Here is a 26,031-nt window from a genome sequence, read left to right on the forward strand (position 1 = left end):
TTTTCCTGCATATCTTTCCAGGAAATAGATTCCGGTGATCATAATAACAATGAAGAAATAGTTCGTTAACACACCAGGCATCGATAAGCCTCATTTATCCTCACAACAGCCATTGGAGACGCCCATGAGGACTCATTTTACAGAGGTGGGCACTGATGTTCAGAGAGGTTAAGTGGCTTCTCCATGGTCACTGAACCAGGATGAGGCAGAACCTGGAAGTAAGCCCAGGTTGTGTGATGGTAGGGAGTCCCTGGGTAGGGCAAACCGTTAGGTGTGAGGCCATTAACTGAAAGATGGGCGGTTCGAATCCACCCAGAGACATCTTGGACGTAAGGCCAGGCAATCTACTTCTGGAAGATCATAATGATTAAGAACCTTGCAGAGCACAATTCTACACTGAAACACATGGGGTTGCCATGAGTTGGAATTGACAGCAACAGTGTGTATGTGTATGTGTGTTTGATGGTACAGCCTGTGCAGGAACCTTTAGCCCATTGCCTCTCAGTCTGACTTCCTGAGCAGAGCCACCGGAAGCACAGTATATACTTAGTAAAAAAAAAGTTGTTTTTTTTTTTTTTTTAAGGAATATAAATGCAGCCCAAGAGAGAAGCCCCTTCCCCATCACTGCCATTTCTCCTGCACTGAAGGTTCTGGGGAGAAAACCAACACGTCTCAGTGTGAAGAGGCACCTCTTCCAGAATTTAATTATCTGGAATAAATATCGCCCTGTCTCCTAGAAAGTTCACATTCTATTTAAAAGAGTAACACAGTGATTTCTGGTCTTTTTAGGCTTACAATGCTCTGATGTTTACCTGTGTTTTATTGACTATACAAAGGCATTCGACTGTGTGGATCATAACAAATTATGGATAACATTGCAAAGAATGGGAATTCCAGAACACTTAACTGTGCTCATGAGGAACCTTTACATAGATCAAGAGGCAGTTGTTCGGACAGAACAAGGGGATACTGATTGGTTTAAAGTCAGGAAAGATGTGTATCAGGGCTGTATTCTTTCACCATACCTATTCGATCTGTATGCTGAGCAAATAATACCAGAAGCTGGGCTATATGAAGAACGGGACATTAGGATTGGAGGAAGACTCATTAACAACCTGCTTTATGCAGATGACACAACCTTGCCTGCTGAAAGTGAAGAGGACTTGAAGAACTTACTAATGAAGATCAAAGACGACAGCCTTCAGTATGGATTGCACCTCAACATAAAGAAAACAAAAATCCTCACAACTGGACCAATGAGCAACATCATGACAAACGGAGAAAAGACCGAAGTTGTCAATGATTTAATTTTACTTGGATCCACAATCAACAGCTATGGAAGCAGCAGTCGAGAAATCAAATGACACATTGCATTGGGTAAACCTGCTGCAAAGGACCTTTTTACAATGTTGAAGAGCAAAGATGTCACCTTGAAGACTAAGGTGCACCTGGTTCAAGCCATGGTATTTTCAATCGCCTCATATGCATGTGAAAGCTGGACAATGAGTAAGGAGGACTGAAGAAGAATTGACACCTTTGAATTGTGGTGCTGGCGAAGAATATTGAATATACCACGGACTGCCAAAAGAACAAACAGGTCTGTCTTGGAAGAAGTACAACCAGAATGCTCCTTAGAGGCAAGGATAGCGAGACTGCGTCTTACGTACTTTGGACATGTTGTCAGGAGGAATCAGTCCCTGGAGAAGGACATCATACTTGGCAGAGTACTGGGTCAGCGGGAAAGAGGAAGACCCTCAACGAGGTGGATTGACACAGTGGCTGCAACAATGAGCTCAAGCAGAACGATTGTAAGGATGGCTCAGGACCGGGCAGTGTTTCCTTCTGTTGTGCACAGGGTCGCTATGAGTCGGAACTGACTTGACGGCACCTAACAACAACAATGCTCTGTTGCTTTTTGTTGTTGTTGTTGTGTTTGTCTGTTTTTCTTTTGTTTTGTAATACTGCTTTGGTAAAAGGATATTTATCTATGATATGAAATTCAATGAAGAAGAGTTTGCAATTGGACTAAACGAAAAGCAAAGAAGTTTCCTGAATAAACTGAATGCTTCGAAGGCCAGTGTAGCAGGGGCAGGGGTCTGGGGACCATGGTTTCAGGGGACATCTAAGTCAATTGGCATAATAAAATCTATTAACAAAACATTCTGCATCCCACTTTGAAGAGTGGCATCTGCGGTCTTAAATGCTAGCAAGCAGCCATCTAAGATGCATCAATTGGTCTCAACCCACCTGGATCAAAGGAGAATGAAGAACACCAAGGACACAAGGTGATTACGAGCCCAAGAAACAGAAAGGGCCACATAAACCAGAGACTATATCATCCTGAGACCAGAAGAACTAGACGGTGCCTGGCTACAACTGATAACTGCCCTGACAGGGAACACAGCAGAGAACCCCTGAGGGAGCAGGAGAGCAGTGGGATGCAGACCCCAAATTCTCATAAAAAGACCAGACTTAATGGTCTGGCTGAGACTGGAAGGACCCTGGTGGTCAGGGCCCCCAGACCTTCTTTGGCCCAGGACAGGAACCATTCCTGAAGCCAACTCTTCAGACATGGATTGGACTGGACAATGGGTTGGAGAGGGATGCTGGTGAGGAGTGAACTTCTTGGATCAAGTGGACACTTGAGACTATGTTGGCATCTCCCGCCTGGAGGGGAGATGAGAGGGTGGAGGGGGTTAGAAACTGGTGAAATAGACAGGAAAAGAGAGAGTGGAGGGAGAGAGCAGGCTGTCTCATTAGTGGGAGAGTAGTTCGGAGTGTGTAGCAAGGTATATATGGGTTTTTATGTGAGAGACTGACTTGATTTGTAGACTTTCACTTAAAGCACAATAAAAATTATATATAAAAAAGAAGAGTTTGCTTCGAATGTACAAAAAAACAAAAACCTAAAGATGCTTCAAAATTACAGTGCTGACCAAACCAAAAAAAAAACCAAAACTGTTGCATTGAGTTGATCCCAACTCAAGCAACCCTACAGGACAGGGTAGGACTGCCCCATACAGTTCCCAAGGAGCCCCCAGTGGATTTGAGCTGCTAACCTTTTGGCTAACAGCCATAGCTCTTAGCCACTACACCACCAGGGTTTCCACAGTGCTGACAATGTTCCCAAAACAAGTGATGCTGATTACCAGGTGTGTTTGCTTCGTGAACATTCATCAAGCTGTACAATGGAGATTTGTGTGCTTTTTTGTTTATATGTTATATTTCAATAAAAAGTGTACTTTAATACTAAAAAGATAATAAAAGAATGAGGGCTGTCTAATTGGCGTGCAATCTGGAATGAGAGCGCTGGTGTCCTCGATGTCTATGTGTTTTGGTGGAGCTGGCAGGCCCTGATCCTGGCACTCGGGTCATTTCTGCGGGGTAGCCACGTTGGATTTGCAGACAGAAGCTTGTGCACAGCCCTCAGGGCTCCTGGAGGGGTTGGCCCTGGTGGTCACAACCCTCTGAAGAGCTTTCCCATGGCAGCCCCTGGGGGTCCCTGCCCTCCCTGCCTTTTAGCTTCCAGGAGCTTGCACCCCAAGCTATACACGGTGGAGTGTAAAGACCTTGGTGTGTGTGTGTGTGTGTGTGTGTGTGTGCAGGACAGAGGCCGGCTTTGAAATTCAACTCCAGCACATACTAGCTGTGTGACCCTGGGTAAGTTACTTGACCTTTCTGAACCTCAGTTTCCTCATCTGCAGAGTGAAGACAATAACAGGGTCACATTATAGAATTGCTGTGAGGAAGGATTAAATAGGGTAATGCCTTTACAAAAGACTTGGTACACAGTAAACACTGAAATAAAGTACGAAATCCGACCTTCTATAGATGGAGCTCAGGCATCGAGTTAGTTCCTAGCAAGCTGCGAAGGTGATACACAGCCCAGGTTGAGAATTGTACCCTGACTTGGTGTCTTAGTTATCTAGTGCTGCTATAACAGGAATACCACAAGTGGGTGGCTTTAACAAACAGAGATGTATTCTCTCTTGGTTCGGGACCCTAGAAGTCTGAGTTCAGAGCACTGGCTCTAGGGGAAGTCTTTCTCTGTTAGCTCTAAGGGAAGGTCCTTGTCTCTTCAGTTTCTGTTTCCTGGTTCCTTGAAGATCTCCATGTGCCTTGGCATCTATCTTACCCCATCTCTCTTCTGCTCGCTTGTTTAATCTCTTTTATATCTCAAAAGAGATTGACTCAAGATATACCCTACACCAATCCTGCCCCATTAACATAGCAAAGGCAACCCATTCCCAAATGGAATTATAACCACAGGCATACAACCAAACCAAACCCGTCGCCGTCGATTTGGTTCCAACTCATAGTAAACCTATAGGACAAAGAAGAATTGTCCCTGTAGGGTTTCCAAGGAGCACCTGGTAGATTCGAACTGCTGACCTTTTGGTTAGTGGCTGAACTCTTAGCCACTATGCCAGGGTTTCCACCACAGGCATAGAGGTTAGGATTTACATTGCATATTTTTGGAAGACACAGTTCAATCCATAACAGCTGACCGCTACTCCCACCGTTGCACTTTGAAGAACTAGAATGTTTGTTCTCTTCTCGGGCTTCTCTCAAAGATGAGAGCAGAGGTCAGAGCTGGGGCCTGCCCTTTGGAAGGGATAAGAAGATGCCAGACATTCACTGACTGCCCACTGTGTGCCAGGTATCATGGAGGAGGGACAGACAGATGGGTCAGGTGTGACTCCTGTCCTTGGGGAGCTAATTGCTTTCAAAGGAAATGGTCCAGTGACAAGCACTGTGGGGAAGGAGCACAGAACTTCTGGTTCTGGTCTCAGCTTTGCATCTGCCCAAGGGTCTCTGGTTCTTATTTTTCACATCTGTGAAAGGAGCGGGGTGGACTGGTTGATTTCTTAGGTCCTTCCATCCCTGGCAGTCTATGAATCCTTCACTGCACCCCTAAGGACACTCCATCCTGTGTGTTTAAGAGCATGAGCTTTGGAGTCAGACTGTCTGGGTTTGAGTCCTGGCACTCCCCTCCATTAGCCATGACTGTCATAAAGTCAACTAAACTTTATGTGCCTCGGTTTCCTCATCTGTAAAATGAGAATAATGAAAGTACCTGCTTCATGGGATTTTGTGAAGATCAAATGAACGAATAAATCCAAAGCATTTAGCACAGTGCTTGGCTTATAGGAAGTGCTCAATCAGTATTAAAAAAAAAAAGACAATTCCCTCTCCCCTCTTGTGTATGTGTCTCTGTGTCTAATCTGCTCTTTTTATCACTCAGAAGTGATTAGATTTAGAACTCACCCTGCTTAGTTATAATCTAATTAACATAACAAAGCAAGCTCCATTTTTAAACAGGATCACATCCACAGGGTTAGGATTCCAACATATTTTGGGGGACAAAATTTAATCTATAACACTTCACTAACTTCCTTTGGACAATGGGCCTGTGAGCCTTGGCTCATCTCTGGATGGCACTGAGACTGGGTCTGTGGCTGGGTGGCACTTGGCTGCAGTTGCATACCAGCCGAGGCAGGGAACCTCCCCCAGGGAGAAGGTGCAGTTGTCCCAGCTGGATGCGCCTGGGTGGTTGGCCCAGTGGTAACATTTGTGGACTCAGGCCCCCTGAGTTGCTCTCAGGGAAGGCTGGCATCCAAGCACCAGACCACACATGGCTTTACACAGTGGCTGAAAGGGTGCTGGGTTGATGCCCTCCTTAATCGAGCTTTCTCCGTGAGACTATGCCTACTGGGCACCATGGCTTGGAAAAACCTTTTCTGAGAGGCCAGTCACAAATAAGAAACCTCCAAGGGCCAGAAACACATGGACATTAACCCCTTAGTTCCTAGTACCCTGGCCAGATTTCCAAATGGGCTTAGCAAAACTGAATTGGATGGGTAATATTTACAGTGTACCTTGGCTTCCTACTGCTGCTGTAACACAAATATCACAAATGGGTGGATTTGTTGTTGTTAGTTGCTGTCGAGTCGATTTTGACTCATGGCAACCACATGTGTGCAGAGCAGAATTGCTCCATAGGGTTTTCGAGGCTGTGACCTTTTGGAAGCAGATTGCCAGGCCTGTCTTCTGAAGTTTCTCTGGGTGGGTTCCAACTGCCAACTTTTCAGTTAGTAGTCCAGCACTTAACCCTCTGTGCCATTAGGGACTCCCTGGGTGGGTTTAAAGAACAGGAATTTATTTTCTCACCATTCAGGAGACTAGAAGTCCAAATTCAGGGCACTGGCTCAATGGAAAGGCTCTTTCTCTGTTGACTCTGGGGGAAAATCCTTGTCTCCTTCAGCTTCTGGGGCCCTGGCATTCCTCCTTGGTTTCTTGGGAATTCTCACATGGCACCTATCGTCCCTTCCCCTGCTCCCCATTTGTGCTTCCTTGTCTCTGTGTGGATGTGGCTCCTTAGAACTCAGAAGTGATTAGGTTTTGGATACACCCTATACTGATATGGCCTCAATAGCATAGCAGTGAAAATCCAATTACCAAAGAGGGTTACATCCATAGGTATTGGGGTTAGGATTCCAACATATATTTTGGGGGGACACAATTAAATCCATAACATAGCGCAAATCAATTACATGACATTTCTATTCCCAAAGTGTCTTTCTTCTATCGCTTCATTTTATTCTTTTGTCAACCCAGTGAAGAAGGTGAGGAAGAGATTACCAACCAGCCACGTGACACTAGGAAATACCCTTACCGAGTGCTTGCCCAACTCAATGGCTAAGTGCATCCACATGTGGTCTCCTTTAGTCCTCACGGCGGCCCTGTTGTTGCTGTCGTTAGTTGCTGTGGAGTTAAATCCAGCTCCTGGCAACCCCCTCTGTGCAGAGTAGAACTGCTCCGTAGGGTTTTCGAGGCTGTGACCTTTTGGAAGCAGTTTTCTAGGCTTGTCTCCAGAGGTGTCTGGGTAGATTCAAATCACCAACCTTTGGGCTGGTAGTTGAGCGCTTAAGCATTTGTGTCACCCAGGGACTCCATAGGGTGGCCCTATGCAGTAGGAATTAGGATCTTCACTTTACCAAAGAGGATCATGAGTCTCAATGAAAAGAATAAGTTGTGGGCTGGAATCTGAGTCTAGAACTCTTTCCACCACCCCAGACTTCCCATTTCACTTGACTTTTCCGGATCTCAGTTTCCTTAGACGGAAAATAAGGGGATTGTAATACGGAATCTCTAAGGTCAATTTTAGTTCAAACTCCAAATTCTATGAATATTACCCTTTGCCATTAAAAAATGACACTGAGGCACAGAGGTGATCTTTGTCTAAGCCCACATAGGCCAAGGGTAGGTGAGCCCTGTTCAAAGCCAGGTATCTGGGCTTCCTTCGTATTGCTCAAGCAATGGAAAGTCGGGGTGGCGCCTGGTACTAGAGACACAGGTCAACACATTCCAGTCCGGTTGGCTCCAGTGCCCTTGTCTTTTCACCTTCTGGGCAGTCTCAATTTCTGCCAGCAGCTTGTCCCTCTAAAAAATTTCCAGCCTCCCCTCTCAGGTAAGCAGAAGCCTGAGACTCTGACCCAGGCTGGGGTTCTAGGAGTCAAGACTAGACGTAGCATCTCAGAGCTCCTGTCCCAAGTGCTTTACAAGCAGCAACTCAGTAAATCTTCATACTACCTATGTCACTCGGGCATTATCACCATCTCCGCATTTTAATGGTGATGAAACTGAGCACAGGGCAGTTGAGTAATTTGCCCAAGGCCACACAGCTAGCTAAGTGTCAGTGCCAGGATGCAAACAGGGGCAGTCGGTTTCTAGAATCTATACTCTTAACCACTATGCTCTACTGCCTTGCACGATGTGTCACCCTCAAAAGAGGAGGTAGCAAGGTGAAAACTAAGGATGCGGCCGTTGATGGCAACCTAGACACCAAGGTTTAGGATACTCCTTGATGAATGGGCCTGGGAGAGTTATGGTGGAGCAGTGGTTAGTGGTGTCTAAGGAGATGCCCTGTGGTGCTGAAACTATGACCTGTCGGGGGAAGAAAAGTGGGGGGGAACACCCTCCACCTCCAAGCTAGGCTCCAGGGGGGCTTTTTAAAGGAGCCTTCCCCTGTGCAGTGCACGGGATGGGCCTGCAGGCACCAAGCTGATTAAAGGTTTCTGACAAACAAGAAGTTTGGTTCTGATGATTTTCCTACCTGTCTTGTAAAAAAAAAAACTCACAAAAAAACAAACAGCTGCTGTTGAGTTGACTACAACTCATGGTGATCCCGTGTGTGTCAGAGTAGAACTGTGCTCCATGGAATTTTTTCTTATCTTTTTGAGGATTCAGAGAATAAGATTTTATTTGGGGTGATTGTCAAAAATATCTGCGGGGGGCAATTTCTGTCTAACCATCCTTGGCTTTGGAAACCCTGGTGGCTTAGTGGTTAGGAGCTATGGCTGCTAACCAAAAGGTTGGCAGTTTGAATCCACCAGGCGCTCCTTGGAAACTCTATGGGGCAGTTCTACTCTGTCTTATAGCGTCGCTATGAGTCGGAATCGACTCGACAGCAACCGGTTTGGTTTTTTTTTAATCCTTGGCTTGCAATGGTGTCATGTGGCTACATGTCTCTTTTAGCTCTACCGAGTTTTCTTTTTGATCTCCCCCAAGGTGATTCCATACTGCTGACTTTGTCCAATCATTCCTGAGGCTTAAAATTTTTTTTTTTCAAGGTAGGGTTTTCAATGACCACTTTTTTGGAAATAGATCACCAGGCCTTTCTTCAGAGGCACCTCGGGGTGTACTAGAACTTCCAGCCTTTCATTAGCTCTTGAGCATGGTAACCATTTGCACCACCCGGGGACTCTGTCTTGTAACATCCCGTAATTCTCCTTTGCCACTTGTAAATATTTAGTTAATTAGTCATTCACGTAAGAACTGGACCAGCCTTGTTCATCATTGTGTTTTCAGAGTCTTCCACATATAGGCAGTCAAGCATTTATTGAATGGACAAGGAAAAGTCTGACCCCGTGGCTTGAAGCATGCTCCCAAGTCCTTCGGGAAGGATCTTGATGGGAGAGCACACAAATAACAAACTGGCATTTGAGGAAGTATTTGAAAGGAAAGGCAGGCTTTAAAAATGAGGAAGGAGGGGATTAGAGAGGTGTATTTTAGAGATAGAGAACTGGCAGGAAGGCGTGAGGTAGGGGAAATGCGGCATAAAACCTGAAAGGGAGCCTGTGCGCTGGTCGTGGCTACCAAAGGAGCCCTTGTCCTTGGCCTCCCTCTGGAGGGCTGGTGGCCTTCCTCAGCTCCCTGTCCCTCAGGCAAGCGCAGGGCTGTCTCCTTTTACAGGGTGAGTTCTAACTGTAAACATTTTCTCCTCATTTCCTGAGGACAGCATATTTCCCTCAGGTTTCTGAGGATGAGCTACTTCTCCTGTCACTGTGAAGAGTTTCTTTGAGCCCAGACTAGGGAATCCCCCAGCCCAGGGGCTGGGCTTGGAGAGCAGGTTCTCTGAAAGGCACAGTAAGGCTGACTGAGGGTGGTGTGCTTACAAAAGCAGGTGTCAAAACATGGCCTGGACTACCTGGAAAAGCCCTCCTAGAAGTGAGAATCCGCCCCCCTCCCCACCATTCTCCACACCCCCTGCTGGCCCAGGCCCACACAACAGCCCAGTCATAGCGGGTCCCTTGGCTCCTTCCCACACCTCCGTCTACCACACCGAGATTGCTGAGTGTAAGAGGAAACACCACCTCCCGCAGAAAACCTAGGGGACTTTTTTCCCCCTTCAATAAACATTTGCTGAGATAACTTTTTATTGGTGGTTGTTTTAAAGCACACAGCAGAAAAAGAGTCCTGAGAATTATTACTGTCATAACTTTCGTTCAGCTAGATCCGTGTCATCAACATGGGCCTCGATTTCCTCATCTATAAAACATGGCCCCTTCCTCACTTTCTGATTCCATAGGCCTATGGGGCACCAGGAGTGAGTGACTAACAATTACGCCCCTGCTCAGCATTAGTTCAACGTGTATTCTTTAGGTGCCAGGAGTCCAGGCTGCTTTCTACATTATTGGGCTACAAAAGAAATGGTTTCTTGGTCCCTGCCCATCATTTAAGTATTCACTGAGCATTAACCATAAGCTCACATATGGTAGGTGCTCGGGTTGCTATGAGTTGGAATCGACTCAATGGCACTGGGTTATAGGAATTTTAGAGGAGCTCCGGTGGTACAGTGGTTAAGCACTTGGCTGCTAACCCGAAGGTCGGTGGTTTAAACGACCAGCTACTCCGCAGGAGAGAAGATGTAGCAGTCTGCTTCCATAAAGATTTACTGCCTTGGAAACCCTGTGGGGCAGCTCTACTCTGTCTTACAGGATCGCTATGAGTCGGAATCGACTTGACAGCAATGGGTCTGGGTTTTTTTTTTTAAATAGGAGTTTTAAAAGATAAGTTTAAGATGTTGTCTGTACCTCTGAGGTAACTTCAAGCATACTGGAATGACAATACCTATGTGAAATCAGGAGGACAATTTAAAATAGCATATGATTAAGTACCAGATCAATGGGAAGTCCTACTTAAGGTCAGAAGAGGGAGAAATCACTGTGGGTTTGAAGGATCTAAGAAGTATCCACAGAAGCAGGGCTCAGGTGGGCCAAAATGTAATGTTGATGGTTGATGACGATGATGTGGTAGATACCATCAAATTTATTGAGGTCTTAACATGTGCCAGGTATTGACATGGTACTTTATTAGTATTGTATCAACTTTCTGATGTAGGCCCCATCATTACCCCCATTTTACAAAAGAGGAAACTGAGGCCCAAACTTTTTATCAAGGAATCTGACCAATCCATAGCAACACCTCTGGGGCTGGGAAGCAGGGATTGAAAAGAAAAGAATGAGTGGGGAAGGGTCTTCAATCCCTCTAAAAGCAGCATGCATGGGTGCTAGGTAGAAACATTTTTGCAGTGTAATGCCTACATTTTTAGATTAAGTTCCTTCTTTTAAAAATGACTTGAGGCTTCTTGAATATACGTTCCTGAGGTTTAATGTACCTCCCAGATTTGAGCAAAAACAATGGACTCACGTCAGATTTAATTCTCTGTGTTGTATTTGACCATACTAACCAGCCATTTGGCTTCCATGGCACTGCGGAAGCCTGTGTTGATAGAAAAGGATTTGAACAGCCTTGGATTCTCTGATTCCGACTGTACCTTTCTTCCTTTTGTCTTCTGGGGCACCCTTTGACCTCTAACTGTACTTCTTATTTCTCTAGCTCATTAATTAGCAGCATCCCCTAAGCCTGCTGAGTCCTAGACCAGTTTCTGTTCACTCATCCATTCATTAACTCAACATATTTTTTAATAACCTATTATCTGAAATTTAATGACTAAAACATTATCTGTGGTTTAAAGGAGTTTGGTGATTCTATCTACAATCCTGGTGTCAACTTCTGGGACCACATGTATATGGGTGGCTTACACAACGACGTCCCCGACATGGATCATGTATCTTCTCTCCAGGTGTTTTCAGGGCTTATTTTGAAACATAACACTGGAAGCAGAACTCATCTGGTTTTCCTTGAATCACTCAAGTCCTCATTTCCTCATTTTTTTTATGAGTATCATCCATCTTCCTGGGCTTCTAGTCTGTCATTCTCTATGGTCAGGGATGGTATCTTCTTTTTGCTTTGCCTCCTCAAATAGCGTGACACATGATCTGTGGCTCATAGGAAACATTCAAACAAGATCGTTCAACTCAATGATTTAAGTAGTAACTGAACCGTGAGTTGCCAGAAAACAGCTCAGTGAGCTTCTGAGTTTAGTCTCTCAGATGGCTGAGTGGTGTTTGATGGATGAGGCAAGAATAGTAAACAGATAAAATTCCATGGTGTCAGTTCAGCAGTCCTTTATAGGCTTGACTCTGGATGATTTTTATTCAAATATTCTTCAGCATTCTTTTGATGGCAAGTGTCAGAAAACCCAACTCAACCTGTTTTATCGAGGAAGGGACTGTACTGACTCCATCACTGTGAAGTCCAGAGACCAATCCAGCATGTTCTCATGGCACGTAAGGCTCAGGGCCTCAAAGGACAATCTCACGACAGTTGCTCTCTTTACATGTCTTGGTTCTCTTTTCCTCTATGTGTTGGTTTCTTATTCAGTCAATCTCTTGTCACATGACTGGAAAAATGACCACTGACAGCCACAAGCCTACACTCTTACACTTGTGTTTTAAAGGAAAAGTAGCTCCCCTCTTTCTCAGCATCCATATATCAAATCTCAGGGAAGACTCTGAGCGACTCTGTTTGTGTCCATCCATGATCCAATCATGGTGGCTTGGGAAATAGACTACCCTGATTAGCCGGCTCAGGTCACATACCCACATGTGGGTTGGGGGTGATGGGACACCAGAATTGGTACCCCTCCAAGGCCACAGGATGTGGGAGAGGGGTACTTCTTCAAAGAAAGGAATGCTGAAGAGAACAACATACGTTCACTATACCTTACCTGCCCCATAATTTTAACCAGAGAATCTACTATCTCTTTACCCTCCAAGGAAACCCTGGTGGTGTAGTGGTTAAGTGCTATGGCTGCTAAGCAAAAGGTTGGGAGTTCAAATCCACCAGGTGCTCCTTGGAAACTCTACAGGGCAGTTCTACTCTGTCCTATACCATCCCTATGAGTCAGAATCCACTTGACGGCAGTGGGTTTTTTGGGTTCGGTTTTATCCTCCAAAGCTTTACTGTGTTAGGAGATTAAAGAGAAGATGCTGTGCTTTCCCCAAATGTGGCTGTGTTTCTAGGGGTGCTGATTTATCCTTAAGTATTTAGACATGTTGTTGTAGCAAATTCTTATTGGCGGTTATTAGAAGAGGAACCTTCCTATTCCCAACCCACAAATTTTCTTCTCAGATACTTCAGCCTTCAATACTCACACACACACACAAATTTTAAACTAGCCCATTCAAACAATCACTACCATGTAAGTTCTCCCTGGCCCCTTCCCAAGGAAGAAAGTGGGAGGCTTTTTCTCCTGGTGTTTCCTGGTTGCTGTCTGATTGATCACAGAAGAGCAGGAGGAAGAAACTGTATAAGCAGGTCTCTATAATTTGCTGACTACAGTAGTTCGAATAGTTTGAGCTTCTCCTTGTTTAATTTCATGATACCATCCTCCTGCCCTTCATCCTAATAGTTTTCTATAGCTTGTATTTGCTTTTTTTTTTTTTAATTAGCAGATCAAAATGTTTTTTAAAATTTTGTGATAACTCACTGGCTCACTGGGGTCCCTTGAAGGAGAGATGTTGAGATTGTGTCTGTCTGTTCTAGGAGCTGCAAAATCAAATACCCCCAGGTGCCAGAAAGGCCATACAAATGAATGAAGAGGTTGGGTGGAGACTGTGTTAAACTGGAGTGTTTCAATCTCCTCTCCAGGGGGCAGCTTCTAGTGGGCTCGGCCCATTGTTGTCATAAAAAAGCGAATGCTTTGACACATACGAATTGTTCACTGATACCTGGCCGGGCGTCCTTTTCCTCCATGGTACATGGGTGGACTTTGGAATTAGGAATGGTTGTGTGACTTGCTTTGGGCAATGATATGTGAGCTAATGTGGTGTGTGTCACTCCAGGAGGAAACATCTAGTTGTGGGTACTTGGAACTTCTCTACCTCTCTCTCTTTCCGTGCCATGGTGACCACGGACGTACTTGTTGACATGGAGGTGTAATACTGAGCCACCAACTGTAGGACTGCTGCCCTGGAGAGTCACCTAGATTCATAGTTGTCCTATGTGAGTGAGAAATAAATCTTTCTTTTGCTAAGCACTGAGCTTTGGGGACTGTTTGTTACTGCAGCACAACCTAACTGATCTTGAATATTACCTTGTTCTAATATTGCCTGACTTTGATTTTTTTTTTTTTTCCAGAGAGGTTAGAAATTCAGATTTTTGTGTGAAATCTTTGATGTGCAAAAGAAAAAAATTAAGGTTGAGCCAGCAAAACAAATTAAGCCCGCCAGTTACTAACCAGTTGAACCAGGTGCCATGGAGTCAGCTTCAACTCATGGTGACCCCATGTGTATCAGAGTGGAACTGTGCTCCATAGAGTTTTTATTTTTTTTTAATATTTTAGTTTTGTTGTTGTTGAGAATATACACAGCAGAATATGCAGCAATTCAACGATTTGTACAATTCAGTGACATTGATTACATCATTAAAGTTGTGCAACCATTCTCACCCCCTTTTTCGAGTTGTTCCTCTTCCATTAACATAAACTCACTGCCCACTATGCTTCTTATCTAATCTTTCCAGTTGCTGTTGTCATTTTAATTCCATAAAGATAGATCTTAAAAGAGCACAATGCTCAAAGCAGACATTCTTTACTGGTTAAGCTAAACTGTTGTTTGATTTTAAGAAGACTTCAGGGGATGTTTTTGGTTTAAGGTTCAAAGATTATCTCAGGGCAATAGTTTTGGGGATTCATCCAGCCTCCATGGCTCCAGAAAGTCTGCATTCCATGAGAATTAAAAGTTTTGTTTTACATTTTCCCCCTTTTGGTCAGGATTCTTCTACAGGCTCTTTGACCAAAACATTCAGCAATGGTATCTGGACACCATCCAGTTCTGGTCTCATGGCAAAGGAGGAAGTTGTTCATGGAGGCATCCATAGGGTTTTTGATGGCTGATTTTTTGGAAGTAGATCACCAGGCCTTTCTTCTGAGGTGCCTCTGGGTGGATTTGAATGCCTAAACTTCCAGTTAGCAGCACAGCATGTTAACCATGTCTACCACTCAGCCAGTTACTAGTTTGTAATTTTTGCTCTACACAGTTTGAGTAGAGAATAGAGCAATTAACAAATGATTTTTATATTGTATAATCCTATTTGAATTCTTACAGTGCTTATAATCTGTGTTGTATAATGAGCTCTTAGCTACACTTGGTCTTGTTCATTAGTGTTCAAGTCTATTCTCCCTAACTAGATGGGAGATAGAGATAGGTGAGGAATCATGCCTTAAACTTGCGTACCTCATAATAGATTTTCAATAAATACTAATATAAATACTAGTTGTTTGATAATTACTCAGAATTATCACTTTCTCCTCTGATATTGGAGGAGCAGGTCTGAGAATGAATTATTTTACTTTTTTACTTTACTTTTTCCTCTTTGCAAACAGCTTGGGATTCAACAATGTCCATTAAACTTTAAAGCATAATAGTGCAAATAAGATAGAGATGCAAAACCCAGTGTATCAGTCAGGACTTCTAGTTGCAAGTGAGAGGAAACCTAAATTCAAACTGCCTTAGGTAAGACATAAATTTACTGATTCCTATAATAACTAAAAACTCCAGAGGTAGGAATGACGTTGGCCGGGGTTGGATTCAGGAACTCAGACAATGTCATCAGGAATTGATCTGTCTTTTCTCCATTGCTTGGCTTTACTGGGAAACCCTGGAGGCGTAGTGGTTAAGTGCTACGGCTGCTAACCAAAGGGTCGGCAGTTCGAATCTGCCAGGTGCTCCTTGGAAACTCTACGGGGTGGTTCTACTCTGTCCTACAGGGTTGCTAGGAGTTGGAATTGACTCGACGGCACTGGGTTTGGTACGGCACTGGGTTTGGTTTTTTTTTTTTTTGGTTTGGCTCTACTGTTCTCTGCTCTTCTTTGCATTGGCTTCACTCTGAAGTAGAGGCCCTCAACATGGTAACTTCTGGCAGCTTCAGGTCCAGTGGAAAGAGATTCTCTCTTCCCAGCAGATCCACAAAATCCTAGTCTAATTGGATACACTTGGGATATGTGGCAATCTTTGAGTCAGTCCCATGAGGCCTGAGGGTGGAATATAGCTATTGGTCAGGGCTGGGTCACTTGTCCATTCCTAGGGCCAGAAGATCAGCTTCATCCAGTAATACAGGGAGAAGCAGACCAATCTCTGCATAAATGAGCTGGTTTGTGGCCTCTTCTCCCAGCCACTCCCAGAGAGGCCTGGTAAGGGGCAATGTAGCTGGAAGGGAGAAGGTCTTGAAGCTGGATTTGCACAGCATTTTACATAAAATTGAAAAGCATCCACATCAAATAATGGGGAGGCCTAGCGGACATAGAGGAAGGAGGGGGCCAAAGACCCCCAAGTTAGTCCTTGGTGCCACCACTGGCCACCCCTATAGCATATTTAGTTCGTGGAGGAAGCAAAGCCCCAGTAGGACTGCTGGTGGCCCAGCCACGATTCAAAGTAGGCCCTGGAGAGGACCTGCTCTAACCATAAAAAAAACCATACACACTAATTAGTAGTCCCTGCACATAGATCAGTTTAGTTTTTTCAAAGTCCCAGGTGAAGACGCATAAAGTAATATTGCCCCTGTTCAGTGTTTTCTTCCATATAAATGTCCAGACCTCAGCCTCATGGGGGAAACATCATAAAGCAGTTTCACAGGACCCAGCTTTGATCTTTACACTGTAGTAAAGGTGAAGTTGGCCTTTCTGGGGCTGAGGGACGTGCGTTCTTCAACAAGACTATCAAATTACTACTGGTTTTCCAATGCATATTCTTTCAGGGTCTTACTTTCTTTTTACTTGCTAATGTTTTGAGGGAGAGAGCTGATGGTGAAGGTGAAGATGGTCAGGAAAGGACAGTCCTCTCACCTGGAAAGATCTCGCCGCGCTGGGGAAATAAGGAGACTAAAACTTCACTGTACTCCCATGAAAAGGTCCCCGGGTGGCGCAAATGGGTTGTGCTCAGCTACTATCCTAAAGGCTGGCGATTCAAATCCACCCAGCAGCACCAGCACCGAAGAAAGTCCTGGAGATCTGCTTCCGTAAAGATCACAGCCAAGAAAACCCTCTGGAGCAGCTCTGCTCTGTAACACATGGGGTCGCCATGAGTGGGAATCAACTCCACAGCAATGGGCAATGGGTTTGTTTGTTTGGTGCTCACACGAAACGGACATGCTCGTTCTGCTTTGCTCACTTGCACCCATCTGTCTCAAGCCTCTGTTGTTCTTTCACTCTAAGCATCTGCACTCCAAGAAGGCTCAGCTTTTTCTTTCACTTCCTTTCTTTTCTGGCTGATGACCTGACATCACTCTGAGAAGGAGGTTGAAAGTCACCGAGTATAAACACTGTCACCCCTAACTGGCATAGGCAGAAAGGTAGGGGGTTGGTCAGGCACTGAAGGGGTGGGAAGGTAGAAGCCTCCAGCCTCAGTCAAGGTACCAGGTGCCACATTTGTGCCTGAGGATGGTTGTGTCTCTGTCTTTACATACCAGAGGGTATCTTGAATGTCACCTTCCCTTTCCTCTGGATCCTGCTTCACCACCTGCTTCTTTAAAAAGATGAAAAGGTGGGAATGGAGACGGCATGGAACTGGAACGTGGAAGAAGGCTGTTTGGTCTGCTGAGGGCTGGGTCTGCTCACTGCTGTGTCCCTGAGAGGAAAGGAGTGGCCTCTGCAGAGCTGAAAAGCCCAGGGGTCAAAGTGTGGGAGCCACAAAGAAGGTCCAGGTCTTAGGCTGCAGGCAGCTCCAGAAGGGCCTTGGGCATTGGTTTTTAAAGCCCCAGAGAGAAGGGGCTTTAAAAGAGAGTAGAGCAGGACTCCTGCAGGGAACCAACCCCAGGGCTTAAGGAGGCCTGTGGTGGTGAGGTGGGCGAGTGGGTAAGCTGAGAGGCACCTAATTAATGCCCTACTCCTTTGGGAGTAGGAGAAGTCCACAGAGAAATAAAACTGCCTTGCAGATCATTCTCTCACTCACTCAATCCTGAAGTGTCCAAGGATGAAATTGTGCTGAAATCCTCTCTCGGTTTGGGAGAAAGCGCTAAGGACTGAGGAAGGTGGCTCACCACAAGCTAGGCTTCAAGGAGCTGTAGGCTTGTCCCACAGCCACCTTCTCCTTTCGCTCTCCCGGAGCTGCGGCTCTGTCTCGGGTGGCAGCGGGCGGCCGTGCGCGGGGGATGCTCTTACATAACCGCTCGCCGCGTCCTGCTTTCTCGCGCGCTCCTAGCCCGCGGGGTGGGCGAGCCGGGGAGCGCGACGGAGCGCGGCCGCCCCCTCCCTGAGCAGAGGGCGCGAACGGCGGCGGGGGAGGCGAAGGTCAGTGGGTGTGAGGCGCCGGATCCACACCCCTCCCTCCCCTGTCCCCTCCTTCCCTTCCTCTCCGTCCCCCTCTGACGTCTGGAGCTGGCAGCTCGGCCGGTTCCGCATTCCCGACCCCTCCCCGCCGCCCAGGGGCCGCTATATAGCCGGGGCTGATGCAACCCGTCCCGCCGCCCGCCACAGCCTGCGGGAGGGACGCTCGGTGGCCGCGACGGGGGGTGCTGGCGGCAGCGGACGCTGCGGCGGCGGCGGGGCTGGCGCCGCGGCGGCTCCCGGGCCGGGACTGGCCTGGGCAGCGGGCGGCAGCGGCGCGGAGCGGGCACGGCGCCGGCAGCCGGGCCCCGGCCCCGAGGGCGCCGCCTCCGCCCGCGGCTTCTGCACGGTGGGTGCGAGGACGCGGGGGCTCCCGGCGAGCGGGCGGCGGGCGGGGCGCGGGCACCTGGGACGGTCGCCCCCACGCGGGCGGAGCGCGCAGAGCCGAGACCCGCTGCCCCGTGGGAGGCTCCTCCAGCCCCAGGATCCTGAGCTCTCCCGGCGGGGGCGCGACAGCCCAGCCCCTCCCGCCAGGCGCCCAGGAGCTGGTGGCTCCCCCTTGGTTCCCGCCCCAGGACGGCAAGCTCTGTGCGCTCCTCGGGCTGCCGGGGCGCTCCCTCCTCCCTTCCGCACTCTCCTCCCTCGTCCGTTTGCAGGGAGGTGCTCTCCTCGGGCCGCAGGGCAGGCGGGGTGAGTGCAGAGAAAACTGCCCGGGGAGACGGCCGTGGGAGTGCACATGGAGGGTGAAAGGCCAGGGAGGTGCAGAGGGTGGTGGTGGAGGGATGACAGGGACCTGCTGGAAAGTCGTGCCTACCCCGGTACCCCTTCGCAGGGAGGAAGCGCAACTCCCGGAGAACCCGGAGTAGGGTGCTGAGAAAGGCTCGGGGTTCCGATCCAGGGAAAAGGGCTTCTCGCAGGGCCGTGACCCCGGGCTTCTGGACTAGGAGACTAGGAGGGGGCCTAGGGACGGCCTGGGTCTCCTTTGGGCTCCCCGCCCCCCATGCCGGGTTACATAAGGAGACAAACCCGCTCCTCTAGGTAACCAGCCCCTCCTATCTGGCCCAGCCCATTTTAGAAAGCTCTCTTCTGCTCTTCTCTCCAAGGAGACTGGGGAAACTGGGCCTGTGCCTGGACCGCTGGACCCTGGGGTGGTAGAACCAGGCTTTGCCTGGGTCAGTAGGAGGGGCTGGAAGGCGGGGAGACCTCAGCCCTTAATTCTGCGGGGATGGATGGGCCATCGTGGGGCTGGCGCTGGAGAAGCTGGTGGATGGGGAAAGTCAGCTGACCCCTTGGGGCAGCCCCCCTTGCAGGTTGCCTGACCCTTGCCCAGTGTGCTGCCCTCCCTGCTGGCATCCAGAACCTCCGCTATGGCCTGACCACAAGTGCTTAGGGCACACGTGTTCAGGTCTGCCTCTCAAAATGGTCTTGCAGACTGTGTGTGTGTGAAACCTGGCTTAAATTTGATGGGCTCTTGCCAGGGTCTTAGTTTGGGGACGCTGTGGTACCTGCCAAAGTGTCAGCAGTTCGAATCCGCCAGGCGCTTCTTGGAAACTCTATGGGGCAGTTCTGCCCTGTCCTGTAGGGTCGCTATGAGTCGGAATCAACTCGACGGCACTGCATTTTGGTTTTTTTTTTTTTTTTTTTTTGTCCTATAAGACCTTGATATGAACTGTGTTCACCTATCATTTCCCTTCCCCCCAGCCTCCCTCCCTGAGGGTTTTTAAAAACCCCTCCCATTGCTTTCATCTTTCCAACAAATCTGGCTGCAGCTTGGATGGACAGCTTATCTTCCTTTGCAGGTTTCCAGGGGAGAGTTTAACGAGGTATCAAGTGTAAGCATGGCTCTGATTTTATACCAACCTGAGGACGGGGGAAGAGTAGCAAGATCTATTCTCGTGCCTCTGAGTGGTTGAGGTTTTGCCTCTTCTGTTCCCCATCTACGCTGGCTCTGGTTCAGAGTGGCAGGCAGCTCCAGAATCTTTCTGAAGAACTGGGTGCTGTGTGGTTTGAAGGACTGCTGCAAGGCATGGGAGTGGAGGCCTCTGACTTTTCTCCTGGGCTGGTTGCAATCACCTCCAGGGTGATGTGTACATAAGTGGTGACATCGTCCACTAGGGAAGGGTTTGGACAAGGAAGTTGGTCTCCCCACTCATTCACTGGCTAGCTTTTTCAGCCACCAGGGAATGCTTCCCCTGTCTCCCTGCGCCTGTTGCTGTCTCCCCCCACCTGTTTGCAGGATGTGTGGGCATCTTTTCCAACCTGCAGAACCCTTGGCAGAATGAGAAGGGCTGGGCTCCCCAGGCCTTGTTTGTCGTGGAGCTGCCGGTGTTGCAACGGGCTACTCTCTTGAGAGTATCTCTGCTTCCAGCTCCACTCTGGAAAGGAAGGGGCCGACGCAGTCTAGGCTGGCCTGCTCTGTATCCATTCAGCCCCAGCTCACTTGAGCAATCTGAGCCAGGGCTGAGGGCAAGTTACATTCTTTTCTGCTTTTCTGCTGCAGGATGCAGTTTGCTTTTTTTCCATGTGAATGGATTATGCTTGCAACCAAAATGGGAGGAAGAGAAAAATAGAGTGAGTGTGTATGGCTGTGTGTGTGTGCATACCTATATAGGCAGGGGGAGAGCAACAGGCACATTATTTTTCCATTTTCCTTTAATTAAGGCTCTGTGGAGGTGTGTTTGAAAACAGAGGGTCTCCTATGCCTTTGAGGAGGGTGAGAACACTGTTTTGGCTGCAACCCGGGCCATATGCAGCGTATGGTGGCCAATGAAACTGGGCCTGGCTCTTCTGTTGCTTGTCTTGGCAGTCGGTTCCGTGGCTTGTGTTACCAGCTCTGGAACTTAAGGGCTGCCAAGCTTCATGTGCCTGCGTGTATGTGTGTGTGTGCATGTGTGTGTGCACACGTGTGTATGTACACTCTTGTGCATGTGTGTGGTTTGGCCTCACGAAGGCTCAGCAGAGACAAATGCCTTAGCGACCCAGGCTAGGAATTTTCAGCCTGTTTCTTTATACTCAATGCTGGCTGTGGGAGGCCCGGCTAGAGCCCACCGTTCTTGGAGTTTTTTAGTCTATTTTTTTGCTGCAGCCCATGGGATTCCAGCTCTGGATCTCCATTTCCAAACCCTTAGCTTGCAAGTGACTTTTTTTTTTTTTTTAAAGGGCTGAACCATTTATAATACACTGTGTGTATGTCTGTGCTGGGTGTTGTATTATAACTCTTGACACCAAGGAACAGAGATGGGGTGAGGTGGGAGGAGAGGCTAGAACGCCTGCCCCATAGCAGTAACTTCTTGCTTTTTCTGGCTGCCAGGGACAAGGATCCCTGGCAGAAATCACTTGAATTGTATTTATTGAGCACCTACATTAGGCAGAGGAGAAAGTGGTGTTCACAGGCAGGCCTTATTGAAAGCATCTCTCTGGTCTTCAGGGAAGAATAGGAGCCCCCTGCGGGAGGGTTCCAGTGTCTGTGTAGCTGGGACAGTTACGTAGGGACCATGCCTTCCAGTGTGCTGGTGGCTTCTCTTGGCCCTTCTGACCACTCATTTTCTTCCTGTGATGACCTGAAGAGTGACCCTTTCCACCAGTGCAGGGAAACAGTGGATTGAAGGGCAGAGAAGATGCTGGGCCTCCGCTAGAGGAGGCAGGGGTGGAAACCCAGTCAGTTGGAGGTGCCTTGTTTTCAGTGACCTGTGCAGCTGGGTTCTGGCCAGCAGGGTGGAGGAGACAGGAGACACGGAGGGAGAGAGCAGATGCTGGGCCTCCTTTCTGCACCTCTGTACGCAGCTTGAATGGAGCACCATTTGTTTCTGTTCTTCCATATCTACCTGAAATCAGGATGGCCCTCCCGCTTTGGGATTTAGAGCTGGAAAGGGGGAGAGCAGAGAATCCTCTTCACGTCCATAGGAAGGGGAGATCGTTGTTAGATGGAACAATCCAGAAGGGACCTCGAAGGGTCATCTAGCATTTGTGCCCCTCCCGGAAAGCAAGCCCTCATGGCCACAGGGACTTTGCATTCACTCTGTGCAGGCACTGTTCCAGGTACTTTCCAAGCATTAACTAATTTAATTCTCTCAGCAGCCACATAGGGTAAACCAAAAAACCAAACCCGTTGCCATCAAGTTGATTCCAACTCATAGCGACCCTATAGGACAGAGTAGAACTGCCCCATAGGATTTCCAAGGAGCGGTTGGTGGATTCAAACTGCTGACTTTTTGGTTAGCAGCTGAGCTCTTAATCACTGCGCTGTGTAGGGTAAATGCCATTATTGTTCTCACTTCACTGCTGAGGAAGGTGAGGCACAGAGGGGTTAGGGAACTTGCTCAGGGTCACAGAGCTAGGAAGGGGCAGAGCTAGGATTCAAACTCAGACCATCTCTCTTCAAAGCTCCCACCCTTAACCCACCATAGCCTCCTGGCTGCAGAGTGTGGGATGGCCATCTGGAGAGAGGGTCTTTTGCTGCTTGCCCTTATTCTCGGTCCTGGAACTTTCTCCATCCCTTTGCTCCTCACCTTTTGGCTTTCCTTGTCCTTTGGAAGCTGGTTGACCTACAATATTGCAGATTCTAGAAGTGAGTTCATCCCAGATGACCCGGTAGCTGCAAAAACAGGTTTGGTGTCTAAGGTCTCCATCGCTTTGGAACATAAAAACCAACCAACCAAACAAAAAAACCCAGTTGCCTTCAAGTCAATTCTGACTCATGGTAACCCCATGTGTATCAGAGTAGAACTGTTGTCTGTAGGGTTTTCAATGGCTGATCTTTCAGAAGTAGATTGCCAGGTCTTTCTCCTGAGGCATCTGGGTAGACTCAAACCACCAACCTTTTGGTTAGCTGCGGAGCGTGTTAACCATTTGCACCACCCAGGGACTCCACCAACAGAGTCAGTACTGTTCTCTGTGGTCACTGACCTGGCACCTTTCTGCCCCACCCCCACCCTGTATGTGCATCCTGTTTCCTCCTGGAAATCTTCCCAGGCTCTGTCTCCCAAGATCTCTGACTCCCTCTTGCTGATTCTCAGTTGCCAGCTGCCTGCCCTTGACTTCCAACCCTACTGTTGCTCTGCAGGCTTGACCCTGTGAACACCCCTTGCTCCTTGGTCTGCCTCACTCACTGTCACTTTCTCCAGCGTGGGGCTGTGCCACCTGTGGCCACTGCACCCACTTACACAGCTCTCCCTGGCTCCGAGGCCAGCCCAGGCCAGCTGCTTGTCTAAAGGGGAGCTAACCTTCTCAAAAGGGCCCAGAGATTTTATAACCGCCTTTAAATCTTTGTTTCTATGGACAGAAATTTCAGGCTGCAGATCATGTTTCTTTTAACCTGTCTTTGCCATTCTGGGTGACAGTGCTGATTATTTGACACTGTTTTAATAATAGCCCTTTACATATTTGACTCATCAAATCAAGACTGGTATTTATGAATAGACATTCCTATTTTTTTTTTAATGTTTTAAAGTATCTTACAGATCTACGTACAGTAAATAAGTGAAGAAAATAAGGGAGAAAAAAGTTCCTGCTGCCTTTTCTTCGAGCTGAAATGACTCTTCATGTTCGTGTTGCCCAGTAGGGCTCATTTTTTGGACTTGAAATATTTTGAAAATTCTCCTACTACGGTATATTTTTCTACATGTACAACGCAGTGCCCTAAATTGCGTGCCTTCAAGTTCCTGAGGAAGTCTGAGTAAGAGGTACAGATACCAGATCTTTCATTCAGGCTCTTCCTTGGATCAGTCTGGTCCCTGTTTCCTTTAAACTGGCATGTAGGAAGCTGCATCAAATCACCCATAATCTTAGGTACACCACAGCTTAGGGTCCACTGTGACCCTCTGATCCCTTTTCGCCTTATTCATACCCTGCTTGTCAGTCTCCATCTTGGATCTGGGCATTACCCAGCTTCTCTTCACTGGCTAGCTTCCAGATTATTCCTGGTCAGTGTCCCAAAATTTGCCAGTCTTTTTGGATTCTAGGCCTGTCTTTTGAGGCACAAGCCCCATTTCCAATGTTGGTCTTCTGCCAACGTATAGAACGTGCTCTTTATTTATGCATCCCAGTTACTAATGGAGACATGAAGGGTGTTTATCTGCCCTTTGGACCACTTGGGCCCTGAAGGGAATAAAAAACTCTGGGTTCTTGTCCTAAAGCTTTTAGTGCACACTTCTCCTTTCCTACTAAATTGTTTCCATATGGAACAACCAGATTGAGGGATGATTTCACCTCTTGTCATCTTTCCTATGTCTTCCTTAAAGGACACAAATTCCTCCTGGCTGTTCTTGCATCCCTGCCCCCCGCCCCCCATAGATCCCTAAGTCATGTCAAATTATTTTATTTTTTCAAATCACCAAACTTGCCTTTCAGCCTTAGATCGTCAGCCAGTTCTCTGCAGCTAACGAGGATCCAATTATGAAAGGCAGCCACTCCGACACCTCCCTCCGTCTTCTGCCCCCATCCCTGAGACGTTTAGGAAGACTTCTTGCTGGTGAATGTCAGCTGTTGTGGTTGTCTCCTAGGGATGGCATGTGTTAAGAACTTTGTGGTTTGTATCTGAGCAGTTAGGGGCTTGCTTGCGGGGAGAAGGAAAGAGATGGGGACTTCTGCTTCTGTAAAGGAAAGTCTGATGCCTGGTCCCCTGAGGCTCATCACAGGCTGTGCTTAGATGGGGAATGGCAAGAATTTATGGGACCGCTGTTCCCAGGGGGTGACTATCCCTCCAGAGGGTTCCACTGTAGTGGAGAATTCATTTTGTTTCGGGATCACTTATTAGCGTCACATTTATTCCATCTGCGTGAAAGCAAACAGAAGCGGCAAGCTGAGCCTATCATTCCTGGAACAGAGAGGGGTCTGGCTTCCATCTCCCAGACATGGCTCAGGCGGGGACGCGTACAGAAGGCTCTGGAGTATTTTTTCTTAGGGTCTCCTGTGGGAATGAGTAACCTAGAGGTGAAATTATGGCCTGATAATGAGCATCTAAATTTCCAGAGACAGACCCTTACCCTTCTCACTGAATTTTGCTCTGCCGTGAATTCGTTATCGTTTGTTTAACTCAACATGTACTTATTGATTACCTTCTCTGCCAGAAGCTATGCTAGGCACTGGGGTCACGTGGGGAGAACCACCAGGCCTGGCTGCTGCTTGTCCCTTTGGGGCTTACAGTTCCAGGGCTTCTGGCCAAGGAGGGGCTTTTGCCCTGTGTTTTTGCCTTGCCTTATGCCTTGGGGGTGGTCCATCCGTCCCATTAGGGGTCCGCATCCAGCTGAAGCTCTCTGCTCAGAGCCTTTTCCAGCCTCACAGCACAGTCTGTTTTGACTTGTTAAAAATCCTTTTTTGGGTCACTGACTTCTTGTAGCATTCGTCCCGCTCTGTGAGAGGGGATTTTGTAGGTTTTTTCCTCTGCTGAGAAGGAGATGTGAGTTTCCTGTGTCCATTTGGCTCAGGTAGCCTGAAATCACCCTTCTGCTTGCTGAGTGGCACCGTTGTGCCATGGTGGTCCCTGCATTGGCCCCTTCCTTGTTCTCCCTGGAGGAGAGCTGGGAAGACTTGCAGCTCATCCAGGGTGCCCTGGAGTGGCCTCCAGGTACGGCAGCCTGCAGCCCTCTCTGTGTTGCAGCTGCGGCTCCAGAGGGTGGAGGGAGTAACACCCTCACAGACCCTGGACTCTCATCCAGCTCAAGTTTAGGGAGAGTCACAGCACACTGGACACCCACACGTGAGAGTTTGCAGAGATCATTTCTTTATCTGGCTGCCATGGGTTTGTTTAGGGAACCTCATGCGTGGCGGTTAATGCCTAAACCTGGATCTCTGGGTGACAGGGTGGAAAATGATCTACTGCCTGTAAAAGAACGGTCATCCCTTTGGGCCTGCATCTGCAAGTCCACCGTTAGAGGGTCATTCCTTCTGCTGAAGGTGTTGACACCTCTGGGACCCCCGGAGAGGAAACAAAAAGGATGAGATGAGAAAGCACTGATCCTAAATTCCAGGGACCGGGAGTCTAGCCCTGGCTCTGTCTCTCTCTGGCTGTGTGACATTGGGCA

The 26,031-nt window shown here is 47.8% G+C and overlaps 1 protein-coding gene across 6 annotated transcripts in view; it reads left to right on the forward strand.

Moving 5' to 3' along the window:
• Positions 1 to 18,241: 18,241 nt before the first annotated feature.
• The window catches only part of JDP2 (Jun dimerization protein 2), a 42,325-nt gene continuing 34,535 nt past the window's right edge, over positions 18,242 to 26,031 (forward strand). Inside the window, exons 1-2 of one of the 6 annotated variants that reach the window (XM_064292764.1) lie at positions 18,410 to 23,691; positions 24,359 to 24,479. In XM_064292764.1, the coding sequence (XP_064148834.1) occupies positions 24,404 to 24,479 (76 nt within the window). In that variant the 5' untranslated portion in view covers positions 18,410 to 23,691; positions 24,359 to 24,403. Of the gene's footprint in view, positions 18,360 to 18,409; positions 24,480 to 26,031 lie in introns of those variants that run through there. The other 5 variants (XM_064292766.1, XM_064292763.1, XM_023546372.2 and 2 more) reach the window with 5 other exon arrangements.

This window comes from Loxodonta africana, chromosome 10 (genome assembly GCF_030014295.1).
Source record: "Loxodonta africana isolate mLoxAfr1 chromosome 10, mLoxAfr1.hap2, whole genome shotgun sequence".
Classification (NCBI taxonomy): Eukaryota; Metazoa; Chordata; class Mammalia; order Proboscidea; family Elephantidae; genus Loxodonta; species Loxodonta africana.